The sequence below is a fragment of the Lissotriton helveticus genome, chromosome 1_2, assembly GCF_964261635.1.
Source record: "Lissotriton helveticus chromosome 1_2, aLisHel1.1, whole genome shotgun sequence".
Taxonomy (NCBI): domain Eukaryota; kingdom Metazoa; phylum Chordata; class Amphibia; order Caudata; family Salamandridae; genus Lissotriton; species Lissotriton helveticus.
In genome coordinates, this window is record NC_136058.1 from 122,959,623 (window position 1) to 122,974,497 (window position 14,875).

The 14,875-nt window shown below is 40.5% G+C and overlaps 1 protein-coding gene across 2 annotated transcripts in view; it reads right to left on the reverse strand.

Annotated features, from left to right (window-relative positions):
- Positions 1–14,875, reverse strand: part of MYSM1 (Myb like, SWIRM and MPN domains 1) — a 367,486-nt gene that overhangs the window by 291,043 nt on the left and 61,568 nt on the right. For both annotated transcript variants that reach the window (XM_078669957.1, XM_078669947.1), the window contains exon 4: positions 3,280–3,357. In XM_078669957.1, the coding sequence (XP_078526083.1) occupies positions 3,280–3,357 (78 nt within the window). The remainder of the gene's footprint in view (positions 1–3,279; positions 3,358–14,875) is intronic.

Genomic DNA, 14,875 nt, shown 5'->3' on the forward strand with positions numbered 1-14,875 from the left:
TGCAGGCTCTAAAGGGTTGGGTGCTGTGCTCACTCAGATTGATGGAAACAATAGAGAAGTTGTCATTGCATTTGTATCAAGGTCATTATCTCCTTCAGAAGAAAAGTATTCAGTAATTGAAAGAGAGACCTTAGCCTGTGTTTGGGCCATGGTGCACTTTAGAAATGTTTTGAGAGGTAGACAGTTTGTTTTAAGATCAGACCATAAACCTTTAAGTAAACTCCTTACCACAGAAGGTTTATACAAAGCCACTTCTAGGATCGCTAGATTTTCTATGCGACTTCAAGATTTTTCATACTCTGTTAAATATGTTCCTGGAGTTAAAAATAGAACTGCCGATTTTTTAAGCAGAATGGCTTTACCTTTGACTGAGATAGATTGTAATTCAAGGAATGAGTTTTCTGTTGCCAGTGTCTTATGTTGATGTGTTACAAGGGAGCATTGAACGTTCAGAATGGGTTAATGCTGAAGCTGAGGATACCATTCTTCTTGAAGTCAAGTCTAAGGTTACTAATGGTTGGTCTGATGTTGAAAAAAAGAATCTTACAGATGAATTCAGAGGATTTTGGGAGGTGAGAAATGAATTATGTATGGATGGTCAATTTTTGTTGAGAGGGGATAAAGTTGTTCCTCCCAATACATTAAGAAAGAAAATAATTGGATTAGGTCATGATGGACATCCTGGTATCACACGCACAAAACTAAGACTTAAAGCCTTGTATTGGTGGCCAGGTGCAGATATTGCTGTAGAACGACTTGTTAGAGAATGTGTTAGTTGTGAGGTTGCAGATGAATCTCATAAAACTCTTAAACCACCTTCTTTTCTTTTACATTGTCCAAATGCTTCTTGGCAAGAAGTTGCTTTGGATTTCATGGGACCCATTTCTTGGCAAGATGGTTCTACCAAGTACATTATTGTTCTTGTTGACGTATTTTCTAAATGGTTTGAACTGAATATTGTGGATAGTGTAAATTCCTTGAATGTTATCAAATTTGTAGATGCTGTGTTCCTTAGAGAAGGTTTCCCCACATCTATCCTCACAGACAATAGGGTTCAGTTTACATCTAATGAAAGGGTCCAGTTCTTGTGCTCTGCAGGTATTGAGCAAAAATTCTCTGCACTTTATAACCCCTCTGGGAATAGAGTTGTAGAAAGAATTAATAGAACTATTAAAGGGATTATTCAACTTTCAAATAAATCTAATTTGGTTTGGGAAAATTAATTGATGAAAATTATTGGTCTTACAGGGTGACCAATCATTCTTCTATTAATTGCAGTCCTTTTTCTATCATGAGAGACAGAATTCCATTTTCTAAGGATAATCCCAGTTGGATGCAAAGAAACAAATGTGTTCATTGTGAATGGGATAGTATTAAACATCACATTAGATTGTCTCAATGCAAGAATAAGACATATTTTGATAGAAAAAACATGGTAGCAAACAAACCAACATTTCCATTGGTCAATAGGTTTGTATTAAACTCGCAAAAAAAACTCTCAATGGAGTTAGCAGGTTTAGCGAACCTCAGAGTTGTTAAAGGGAATAATAATACTGTTGTGCTTGATGATGGTGAAGTGTGGCATATGAGTTGTGTGGCTCTCACTAATAATGCCTGTCCAAATTCATGTGTTACTCCTCAAGGAAATGTTTGGTGGTTGTGGGATTGTGATTTGTGTTCTAGTTCTATGATCCTTCTTCCTCTAGTTCTCAAATTTTTGTTCATGACAATGTTCAACCAAGTCCGGGTGAAGGAACTTCATTTGGTTCCCAAGGTATTGCACATGATAATTCCTCAATCTATGCCTGCGCAAACTCCTTTGGATTGTTGACGATTGCTCTGTGTTTAATGAGTCAAAAACTTCCAGTGGTAGAGTTATTAAGACACCTTCTCATTTCAATGACTTTTGTATGTGAATAAAAAAAATGTAAACATTCCATTTCTTAAGGGGGAGAATATTGTGTGGTATATGGTAAGATGTTTAATGTGTTTCAATAATTTCATTATTTTAATTTTTCTTTCATTTCATAAGGGGGAGGATGTGTAGTATATGGTAAGATGTTTCAATATGTTTGCTTTGTATTAATTTAATGTGGATATCAGTATTCCTTTAGAATACAGAAGGTAGAACTATTCATGTTTAGTTCTATATTCTATCTATAAATGTGCTGGTGTAGAATGTTAAAGTAAGATGTTACGTTCTACTGGTGTGTTATGCTGAAGTCTGTGGGTTGGCAATAAAGACAAGGATTTTTCTCAAAGCTTTCTGAGTGATTGATTACTTGGAAGATACTACAATGGCGCCTCTCAATGTGATTCAGGCTGCATCACAGCCGCACTTTCATAAACTGACTGCACTAGACTCCGGAGTGTCGGTAATCCTTGTAGATGTAATGAGTGAGGACGATTGAAAACATTATAGGATCCGTTTACCCCTCATTCAAAATACACAACAGATGGGGAAAGAATGGTGAGGTACTCTGTGTGGTATCACCTAGTTCCCTTTGTTGTTTGGGATTTGAAGCACATATTCAGTGAACATTACCTAGCAGAGCATGGGCCCTTTTGAAATATTTTAGCATTACATATATAGCCTCAAAATAGTTAGTTTATGACTTAATAGTTATACCCAATTCCAAATGTTTATGAGAGTAGGACACAGCAATCTGGCTATTATTGACCATGACTATGCAAAACAGAATTAAATGATCTTTGTAACAGTGAACATGGAATACATTTTATATTCAGTTCAAACTCGGTAGTCTTGGTTTATTCTAGCAAGCTTGCAATAATTTTGGACTACTTGCTTTAATCTGCTTTCCCATGCACTGCATATCTTCTTATGTAGTACTTTCACTGTTCTTTTTTTTAATTAAGTAATTAATACCTAAAAACGTTATAGGAAATTTTGAACACCTAAACAAACTAATGAAAAAGAGAATAGAAAACATAAATCAAATAAAAAGAGCCAGACAATTTCAGTCACAGAAGTCATGAGTAATTGTCTAACAGTTTATCCTTTGACATACCATTCTACAGAGACTTTGCTAGATTTGCAGCATGTAAATATTCGTACTTCTACATGAACAAGTCAATCATGAACGCCCTTGGCATTGGGTTTTTTCTTCAAATTTGGCTAAGAGTCATAACCATCACCCAACAATAATTGTACACAATTAAATACAAACGTGTTGTATCTACCTAACAAAATACATTTGAGATGGCTTCAACGAATGCAGGGTAGTATTGAGTCATTCAAAATCATAGTGAAGGTTTTACCTTTTAAAGTTCCTTTTTGCAGCTTCATTGGAATCCGGACAAAATTTTTCTGAACGTGGCCTACCAGAGGAGTAATATCTGAAAAGTCACTAAAGAAAATTCTGATTTATTGATATAATTCTTTTAACAGAAACAATAAAAACATTTTTAAAATCAATAGATACATAAAAACTTTCTCAATGTTTTTTTTGCACCTTTTTAAAGTGGAAACTGCAAAATGAACAATATACTTGCACTTCCATATTAGGAGAACCCAGATGCTATACACATTTCCTTTTCAGCAGCATGTTCTTATTCAACTCATAACATCTATAATTTGGTCCAAACAGTTTGAGCTCTGAGATATCCATTTTATGTTGCTCATGCCTACCAGAGCTATTGTAATCCATCAATTTTTGCTACTTTACACTCCGTTTATTTGCAGAAATCTATACTTTAATAACAGGTATACCTTCATATGAGCTGAAAACTAGATTTAACCATAGTGTCCAATGGGTAACATAGTGAGGTCATACACTTCGGAATGAGTTTATTGTACACATTTTTCCAGTGGAGCAAAATCCAAGCACCTAACCCTATGCCATCTTTTGAGAATGCCTAACTTCATTTTGAGATATAAATCATTCTTAAACACTGACTTAATATAATAAGACCTTTACTAAAAACAAAAGCAAAGGCAAAAAAAATCAATGTACAAATTCATATTTTATTTCTTTGTGCCAGAACAGGTTTCTTATCAAGCTTCTCCAAAATTGAGACTGGTCCGCTTACTTTTTTCAGACTCTAAGCTAAACTCAGCAAGAAGTCATTGTACCTGTTAACTACCAATACAGCAGGGTGCAGTAACAAATGTGTGCCAATGCTGTACATTTTAAAGGAAAACATGAGCAGAGGACCTACTATCCATTCAGGATTAATCAAACTTTTACCACTTGAATTACATGATCTTGAACACCAGTGTTGATAAAAGACTGCAAACCCTGCTACAATAAAGCAGAAGTTGAAGACCTGCCCAATGCCCTGGGCGGTCAGTCTTTTGTCACCTGCTTAAATATCACATCATCTACTCAGGAATCAGGAATACATACAAAATTAAATTTTCATCACTGAAACCTGCCCTAGCCATTCCCTCTAATCATGATCATATCTAACTACATCACATCAATCACACACAAATAGCTGTAAGCACCCTGACAGCCATCCATATTCCTCCCAGGCCTGCACTCTTCAAGACCCCACTGATGTCAAGAGGTCTTCACCTGCCTCTACAACTTACTGCCTCTGAGACTGCAACCCTCTACACAGCAGTCTGCCTCCATGTTGAGACAAAATATTTTCTAAGGCTATCAGAGGCATGATAATCTCAGGACAACACTCCACCAAAACATTGTAGGAAGCACTCTCCAGCTCCTGCACATCATAACATATAACTCATCGCTGCACTAACCAATTAATTTCACCACTAGCCTATACCGCAAATGACACTTCCTGATGGCATTGGACTGGACAAACCAATTTGTTTTCCTGATCCTCAACCACACAGCCTAGAAACTGCACACCCTGCGAACACAAGCAATACCCTTTCAAGGAGTTTCTCAACAACACTCACAAACAAACCCTCAGCTCCCTGATAGTCAGTACGTGATATAACGGCTAGGTCATCACTGTACCGGATTCACTTAACAACACAATGACATCCTATGTCTAAGGCCTTGTGCATTATTTACAAAACATTGAACAATACTGGACCGGACTTTTTAAAAAAGTCCATCAATGTTTACAAACCCACTCGATCTTTACGCTCTGCAGCATCTCAGTCACTTGACATCCCACGCACTAAGAAAGCAACATGGGGCGATAAACGCTTCACAGTTGCTGCCCCTAAATTGTGGAACAAGCTCCCCCCTCATATTAAATTAAGCTCCTCCTTACTTATATTTCGGAAACAACTTAAAACGTGGCTTTTTAACCAGTAAGCCTTGTAGGAACCCTCTGCAATCTTAATGAACTCTAGCGCCGAGACACCGGAAGGTATTTGTGCGCTCTAGAAATTTTATAAATAAAATAAATATATTCACCCTTCACTGAACTCAACCACACCATGAAATCTATCCAAATTATTACATTTTGGACAATTTAATGTTCTAGAAAATGTCTCAAAAGAGCTAATAACGTGAAGTGTGCTTGGCCAAAAGAATTTCACACACACAAAACAAGAGCATGTGGCATATTTGCTGTGGGCTTGCCCTCATGCAAACTGTAGGAAATGCCCCTTTTTGTATGGTCACCATCAAGTATTTCGACTGATAGCTGGTTTTTCGACAGAGAGTGCACAGAGGCCTGTTAACTAGACCTCAGTGCCTGTGCCCTTACCCTTACACTGATATGATGAATTGTCTTATATCAATTTGGCTGAGCTAGCTTACCTGTAAATACCTAGTAAATGGTATTCAGGGCATTCAGGTTAGACAGTTCCCCAAAGAGACTGCAACTATGGTTGTGCCACCCTCAGTGGGAAACGAGTAAAACGAGACTCCCAGCCCGTCATTTACTGACTGGAAGAGCAGATCAACTGCTGACCCAACTTTACCATTTAAAGCAATGGCAAAGCCAGAACTCCTGTGTTTTATGTGAAAGTAAGCCTTTTGGCAGGCCTAGCGATTCCTAAGGCAGGGCGCAACATATGTCATGTATTTTACATATACTGATAGTAAAATTGGTCAACCTTGATTTTTTACTATGAAAAAACTCGGTCCCTCAATTGGCGAGTGCAGAGTTACACGCTGACCCCTCAACTGTGCTAACTATGGAACAGTGAGACCAAAGTGGGTCATGCAAGGGACCAAACAACTTGTTACATTAAGCCCCACTTCATTCTCAAATAAAAATTATTGTAACAAGTTGCAGTGTTCAACTTCCGCAAAGCTGCCCCTTTGTTGCCTCCAGTCCCGTGCCCATACAGGTTGCACATGGATTCTGTAGATGAGACATCTTTCTGCCCTTCTGGGGAGACTTGCTATCCACTCCCAGGAAAGGATAGTGTAGGATCCTGCTCTAGAAGGTGGTGTCACTTTCCACCTACAGGAAAGCCAATGGTTGTTGGCCCAAAAGGCGAGCTTCAAAAGGAGAAGCCATCATTGATAGGCAAATGGGAAACACTTGGGAGAGGGGCTGCCCAATTGTTCAGGGAGGCAGGTTGGTACTTGGGACAGCACAGGGAAAGCCAGTTGCAAAACCAGTTTTTCAGGGTAGTGTAGCCCTCCTGGTGGCCACACCACTAGGCTGAGTTAGGGAGCTCAACACGCTGGGAGAGGGGTCCTGCCATATTGAAGTGGGCATAATGGTGCACCCTGGGATGCCTAGATGCCACACTTCCCAGGGAGAAGTCATCATGTGGAAGGAAACCTGGTAGCTCATGGTCTACAAATGGCGTCCTGGCCAGAGGGCATTTTATGCGCATCAGTAGGGCAATCTGGCACCCTGAAATCATATTGCGACTTGACGAGGACCAAAGATGGACTACTCTGCTGCAACGTGGAACCAGCAAAGAGAGACTGCACCTGCTAAATATGGTGACTAGCAAAGTAGAGGGAGGGTACCTGCAGAGTCTTGCTCATGAGCCCGGCTAAAGCCAATCAATCACTCAATTAATCATTCATTTGTAAAGCGCACTACATACCCGCGAGGGTCTCAAGGCGCTGGGGGGCGCGCGCTGCTGATCGAACAACCAGGTCTTGAGTATCCTTCTGAAGGTCAGCAGGTCTTGGATCTGTCGTAGAGGGTGTTCCATGTCTTGGCGGCGAGGTGGGAGAAGGATCTCCCACCGGTGGTTGTTCTTCGGATGCGCGGGACAGTGGCGAGTGAGAGGTCGGCGGAGTGGAGCTGGCGGATGGGGATGTAGAAGGAGAGCCATCTGTTGATGTAGGCTGGGCCGGTCTTATGGAGTGCCTTGTGTGCGTGGGTGAGGAGCTTGAAGGATATCCTCTTGTTGAGTCAAGTTGAGTCAAGAGACTCCAAAGGACAATGAGCTGGCCTCCTAGTCACAGCACAGGGACAAAGCAGCTGAGAAGCCTGCTTGGGCAAGAGGCCCACAGAGCACATCCACACCTGGAGAGGGAATTGCCTCAAAGTAGTGGGGCAGAAGATAATGTGGATGATGATGATGATGATGATAAAAGAAGGTTTATCCCTTGGCTCACACACTTATACTTTCATATCTATCCACAGTTATTTCTATACAAACATTGTATACATTACAATCTTATCCACACATTTGTTTTATGATTTAGACCATTTATTAAAAAAAAAATGTCTTCCTTTCGTACAAAATTGAAAAAAAAAAGTTTTTTTGTAGTCACAAAGCAATATCACAATGTTACATTAAAAAATTCATAAACATAATAGTATACACTTCAATAATTAAAAAGAGCAATAGGAAAATTATTTGCACTAGGTTATAAAAAAGGAGAAAATCACAACGAAGGAGAGACATACACGAGACACAAACAATTTGTCATTGGAAGTTACACATCGGAGACTCTAATATTTATCAAAATCTAAACCTAGGCCCGTTATTTTCTGGACTCCAGGGTAGACTAGTTCTCTTGATCGTGTATATACGGCGTCGACGCGTTTCAATGGCTATTGTTGGTACTCTGCCATCTTTTTCAAGACTATATTGTTTGTCTCTCCTAGATTCTGGGCACTGGATGGTTGCCAATTACAGTAATTCTCCTGGGAATAGACAATACACTATCAGAATTCTATACATGGAGATCAATCCCAATTCATAAAATCTCAACTTGCATGTTCGTTCTATACATGAGGACAACGTTATGCTAAAGGACAAAATTTCCTAGGTCATATCAATATATGAACTATCATTCTTAATTTAACACATTTTCTGATGTTTATATGGGGTCCATCTCACTTATATACCTCCATGTCGTTGTGCACCCCGGTGGTCTGCTGATACATATTAAAAAAAATAATCTTTTTAGCAGTTATATTGTTTTAATAGGACAGTAGTCTATCTGGTTATTTCGAATGGAGAGGATTTGGCCAATGGTATGATGTATTAAGGGCTACAAGATGTAACTATGGGACTTGGTGATTCCTCCTCATATTTACTTAAACCACCCATTTTTATTTATTGTTAGGACATACTATCCATCTTGTCTTAAGTATGGTGTCCTTCCCCATTTATCATAGGAAAGGGCCTTTTCCCCTTTTTTTACCTGTTTACATGATAGTTCGAATCTTGAGCGATTCGTTCACGGTCTCAAAGCTTCGGACGTTGTTTTTTCACAATACTGTATTCTTTGTGAACATAAAATCAGCATATAAGTTACCTAATATTATTTGACTTTATAAGTGGGTACTTAAAAATATCTAAGGATTACCTTATGATGGATATGGTAATTCCTCGAGTCCGCCTGTCTATTTGTTTCTTGGGTCTATGCACTCTGATGCCTAGGAAATATATTTGTAATTTTTTAATATCAGACATACTGTCCCATTTAGTTTCTTACATACTGGGCTTCTCTTATTCCCTTATTAACATTTACCTCTGTTCCGTGTTAATTAATGATTGGACTGATGTCTGGCGGACTCTAGATCTTATTTGGATTTTCCGAAATTCCCCGGAATTGGTTCTAAAATGGACATTTAAAAGACATTATTATGATCACCTGTCCTACACTAAATAAACATATTACTCGGACTAACCTTCCCAGTCTCACCCCCGTGTCTTACCGTATTATTTGGGGCGAAACCCCCTAATGGAGAGTGGGTTCGTTGACGAACTTCTTTGGACAGTGAGCAATCTAAAAAAAATTGTGACAAAATGCAGGGACTATTAGTAGTCGCGTAGCCCGCATTTCTAGTGCATTTCAGGGGGTCGGGGTGGGGCAGTTCTCTTACCAGCTTTATCTTTCAACGTGAACGTCCACTCCCTCTAGCTTCGGTCTTCTGGGCTCATGGTCCCGGCATGAAAATTCCCTTGCTGTTCTCCCTATTGGTTTTTGAACCCAATGCTGAGGCTTGCTATTGGCTGCCTCTAAGTGCCGACAGCTGTTTACACCCATTAGCGGTTCCCGCGCTTCAATACCATTGTTTCCATTGGTTTAGAGTAGCGCGAGTACCAAGCCTTATTTTCGCTAGCGTGTTCCAAGCCTCCTTTTCAATCCCGGTCCCGATCTTGGCCTCACTCTAATAATGGTTTGGCGGGTTCCAAGCCTCGTTGTCACTCGCGGCCATATTTTGTTATTTTGTGGCTTGCCCGGTCGAGAATAGGACGTAATCATGTTTTTATAGGCATTATCAAATGTTTCTCTGTCAGCTCAATATTATATCTCAATATATCCTTCTGTTTTAATCATATTTCGACCACTATCTTAGGAGCTTCGAATTTATTTCGCGAATCCCCGGTCACATATTTATATAAGAGAAAAAAGAAAAGAAATGTTTTCTTTTTTTGCACTAAAAAATATTTTAAAATATTTTGTCCTTAAGTCAATCATTCTGATATAATAAATTCATTTCAGTTGTCATATCTCAATATATTCATTGTTATTCTGAGTAATGTATACCTACCTATTTAAACATGAAGGCTATGGCGATCTATTTTATAATGTACAAATGGCAAAGATTGTTATTGCTTATCAGATAAATCGGGAGTTCGCTCTTATTATAATCAGCCACATTTTTAGCTACTAGTTATTTGCTACTATTGTCATCCAGTCTTCTCGTGAGTTAAGACCTTTCTTGATTGTATCAAGGGGGCATATAAACCACTGCTCACGTTTCTTTCTGAGGGCTTCTAGGTTCCCTCCCCTCCTACTGATACTGACCTTCTCTAAAATGAACCAGGAGAATTGATTACATTCATGGTTGTTTGTTACAAAATGGTCAGGTAGTGGAGCATTTTCCTTTTTGTTTTTGATTGCTGATCTATGTTCTAATAGTCTTATGCGTAATTCTCTCCCAGTTTCACCTACATAGCCTAGCCCGCATGGGCAGATAATGAGGTAGATTACGCTTTTACTTCTGCAATTCGTCAGGTTTTTCGGGGTCATTGTTTTGCCATTGAAATTAAGAGTCTTACTTTCCAGGCAGTTTGGGCAGATTGAACAGGACCCACATCTATAGTTTCCTACTGCCCGTACTTGTCCTGTCAGGGTAGTTTGGGAATTGGTAACTTGATTATTATAAGTGTGCACCAGAGCAGTCCGCAGGGTTTTATTACGTCTGAAAGAAAACAGTGGCTTAGATATTTTTAAGTACCCACTTATAAAGTCAAATAATATTAGGTAACTAATATGCTGATTTTATGTTTATAAAGAATACAGTATTGTGAAAAAACAACGTCCGAAGCTTTGAGACCGTGAACGAATCGCTCAAGATTCGAACTATCATGTAAACAGGTAAAAAAAGAGGAAAAGGCCCTTTGCTATGATAAATGGGGAAGGACACCATACTTAAGACAAGATGGATAGTATGTCCTAACAATAAATAAAACTGGGTGGTTTAAGTAAATATGAGGAGGAATCACCAAGTCCCATAGTTACATCTTGTAGCCCTTAATACATCATAATATTGGCCAAATCCTCTCCATTCGAAATAACCAGATAGAGACTACTGTCCTATTAAAACAATATAACTGCTAAAAAGATTTTTTTTAAAAATATGTATCAGCAGACCACCGGGTGCACAACGACGGAGGTATATAAGTGAGATGGACCCCATATAAACATCAGAAAATGTGTTAAATTAAGAATGATAGTTCATATATTGATATGACCTAGGAAATGTTGTCCTTTAGCATAACGTTGTCCTCATGTATAGAACGAACATGCAAGTTGAGATTTTATGAATTGGGATTGATCTCCATGTATAGAATTCTGATAGTGTATTGTCTATTCCCAGGAGAATTACTGTAATTGGCAACCATCCAGTGCCCAGAATCTAGGAGAGACTAACCATATAGTCTTGAAAAAGATGGCAGAGTACCAACGATAGACATCGAAACGCGTTGACGCTGTATATACACAATCAAGAGAACTAATCTACCCTGGAGTCCAGAAAATAACGGGTCTAGGTTTAGATTTTGATAAATATTAGAGTCTTAGATGTGTAACTTTCAATGACTAATTGTTTGTGTCTCGTGTATGTCTCTCCTTCGTTGTGATTTTCTCCTTTTTTATAACCTAGTGCAAATAATTTTCCTATTGCTCTTTTTAATTATTGAAGTGTATAATATTATGTTTATGATTTTTTTAATGTAACATTGTGATATTGCTTTGGGACTACAACATTTTTTTTAATCAATTTTGTACAAAAGGAAGTTTTTTTTTTTTAAATAAATGGTCTAAATCATAAAACAAATGTGTGGATAAGATTGTAATGTATACAATGTTTGTATAGAAATAACTGTGGATAGATATGAAAGTATAAGTGTGTGAGCCAAGGGATAAACCTTCTTTTACTGTTTAAGTACTCCAACCCCCTGGTGTTCATAGGGGGTCTCTCTCATATATTTAAGCTGATGATGATGATGCCCACAGTGTCCTGGTGGGGAGGAGGGGGCAGGTGGAAACCTTCTCCCCCTACACCAGATCAATGATGGCTTCTAGAGCAGGCTCCATCACTAGCCAGAGATCCCTGCAAGATAGCCTTGCAGCACTGGACCTAGAGGAAAGAGCCATAGGCTAGGCGGATTGGCACTGGGTGAGAGGAGGTCCAGACTGGAGGTGGACTCCTAGGAACATGGTGGCAGCAGAATGGTCACTGGAGGAGTTGACCGGGGTGCCAATGGTGTGAGGTTGCCCAAAGGGATTGTCACTGAATTATGTTCAGGGGGATGACATAGACAAGTGGCTGGCCTCATACGAGAGAGCTTTCAAGATGAGGAAGGTGGGTACACAACACCGGTGAAACCTATTCTGGGAGTTAGTGCCAGTAAATTGTAAGGACAGACTGCTTACACTTGAGGATGAATCCTACCCACACATGAAGGCAACACCTGTCAAGGTGTTTGATCTCACTCTTGAAGAGTACAGACAGGAACTCAGGACAAAAAAAAATGAGGGGACACAAACCGGGGTGGACTTTGTTGATACTTCTGTTAAGGCACTAGATGATTGGAGTAAAGGAAACAAAAGTAGACACATTTGAAGTGCTCTACAATTTGATTGTTAAGGAGCACATTTTGACAAACTGTCACTTGGAGACGTTGCACCAGCATCTGGTGGACTCTAAGCTGTCTAGCCGCAGGGAACTGGACAAGACAGCTGATGAGTGGGTTCATACCAGGGTTCATACCAGGGTCCCCACATAGGTCCTCCTTGATGGTGACCAAAAAAAGTGTGGTTAGGCCCCCAAGGGTATCTTTGTTGCTGAATAACAGATGTTTATTATTACCCAACTCATTGGTACTAATTTTTATAAAAAGAAAGATAGCCCCAACGAGTCCACGAAAGGTGCCAAAGGAGGGGATTCACAAGCCATAACCCACTCAAAGGGGTTGGGGTATCAAGGAAGGAAGTTTAACCTCTGGAAGGCCGGGGTGTGTTTTGACTGCAATTTGCCAGGGCACAAGATAGGAGATGTAGTGTGCCCTAAAAGGCACCCACTGATAACCAGGTCAAGGGTTTGGCCAGTGTAGGAATGGGGTTGAACACTGTCCCTAGAAATCTCACAGGGTACACAGAGGCCACCTAAGTGTTTCTGGGTGGGGGGAACATTGAACCTTTGGCAGCTCACTGGCCTCCAAGTATGGAAAAATACCAACAGTGGCCAAAAATCAATGGCGTGGAGGCGATACAGGTCCCAGTGTGACATTGGTTATGACCAAACATGTTCCCCCAACCACATCCCACCACAGCAGGTGCATGACATTGTCAATGCTGATAATGTCACAAAGTCACACCCTATGGCTGTGGTTGACTTTGAGTGGGGAAGAGGTACTGGCCCAAAGAAAGTAGCGGTGTCCCCTGCCATCCCTGTAGATTACTCAATAGGCTCAAGCTGCAACATGACAGGGCAGAACTCACCATGTTGATGGTGATACATGGGGTAGAGAAGAGGAGAGTGAACCTCTCCCTGGTCTCTTACCCTCTAAAGCCCAGGAAGGAAGTGTGGAAAGAGCAGTACTCTCTGTCATCTTAACAGAACTGCAACAAAGGGACTGTCGTCAGATACTGAGGCAGCTTGCTGGACTGTTCTCTTTGACCCCAGGTCTGACAACATAGTCTACCAATCAGGGGGGTACCAGTCACAGCCTACCTGTCAAAAGCAAAATAAACAGGTTGTCTGACCAGGTCAAGGCCTTCATCAAAGCTGATGCTGGAGTTCGGGTTAAATGAGCCCTCTAGTAGTCCATGGGCTAGCTCAGTGTTACTGGTGCCCAAGCACAATCCCAAAGGGTGAAAGCCAGAGATGAGGTTCTGTGTGGACTACAGGAGCTTCAATGTAGCCACTAAGATTGATGCCCACCCCATAACAGGAGCTGATGAGCTCATTGATAGTGCCAACCAAATATCTGAGTACCTTTGACCAAGGACAAGGAATGGCCGGCTTTGTCTACACCTGAAGGCTACTTTCAGTTTAAAATGATGCTCTTTGGGTTGAAATATGCACCAGCCACCTTCCAGCCATTCGTGAACAGAGAACTTTCAGTACAACTTATCTTGATGATATAGCAGTATTTAGGTCCACCTGGGAGGATCACCAAGTTCACCTCAAAGAAGTGCTTCAGGCCCTGCGGCAGGCAGCCCTGACTGTCACAACAAGTACGTGCCAGATAGGGCACGGCCCAGTTGTGTACGTGTGCCACCACGTTGATAGACGCAATGTACAACCTCTCCAGCCCAAGATCCAGACAATTCGGGCCTTGGAAGCTCTTAAGACCCAGGTCCAAGTCAAGAGCCTTTCTTGGCCTGACTGGGTACTTAAGGAGATTTGTGAATGGTTATTGTGCCATAGTGGCACCACTAACTAATTTCCAAGAAACAGCCCAAAAAGGTTTTCTGGACTGAGCAGCGTCAGAAGGCTGTTGACACCCTAAAGGAAGCTCTGTGTTCAGCACCTAACCTGAAGGCACCAAACTTCAGTAGGCAATTCATTGTTTAGAGACAGATAACTCTGAACATGGGGTGGGGCAGTGTAGTCCCACGTGAATGATTTCAGCCAGTTGCCTTCATTTGCAGGCAACTCGTTCCCAGGGAGCAGGATTGGAGTGTGAATGACAGAGAAGGCTTTGCTTTGGCTTCGTACCTGATGAAACTGCTCTACAACTGAGGTTTATAATGAGCAAGCACAGGTTCTGTGTGATAAATTGGAAAAAAGAAATTACCCTGCTAAAATCATAAAACAAGCCAAGAAGAGAGCACTAAATACACCCAGGAGTGTACATTTGGAGGTTAAGCACAAGGAAAAGGAGGATTGTCATCCAGTAGTAATGACATTTGATCCACTAGCTACAAAAATAAGGCAGTCAATACGGAAGCATTGGTCGCTGCTGTCTAATAAAGACTTTAAAATGCCACCGCCCAGGTTCGCTGTCAAGCGTTCATGCAATCTTAAAGATAAATTGGTG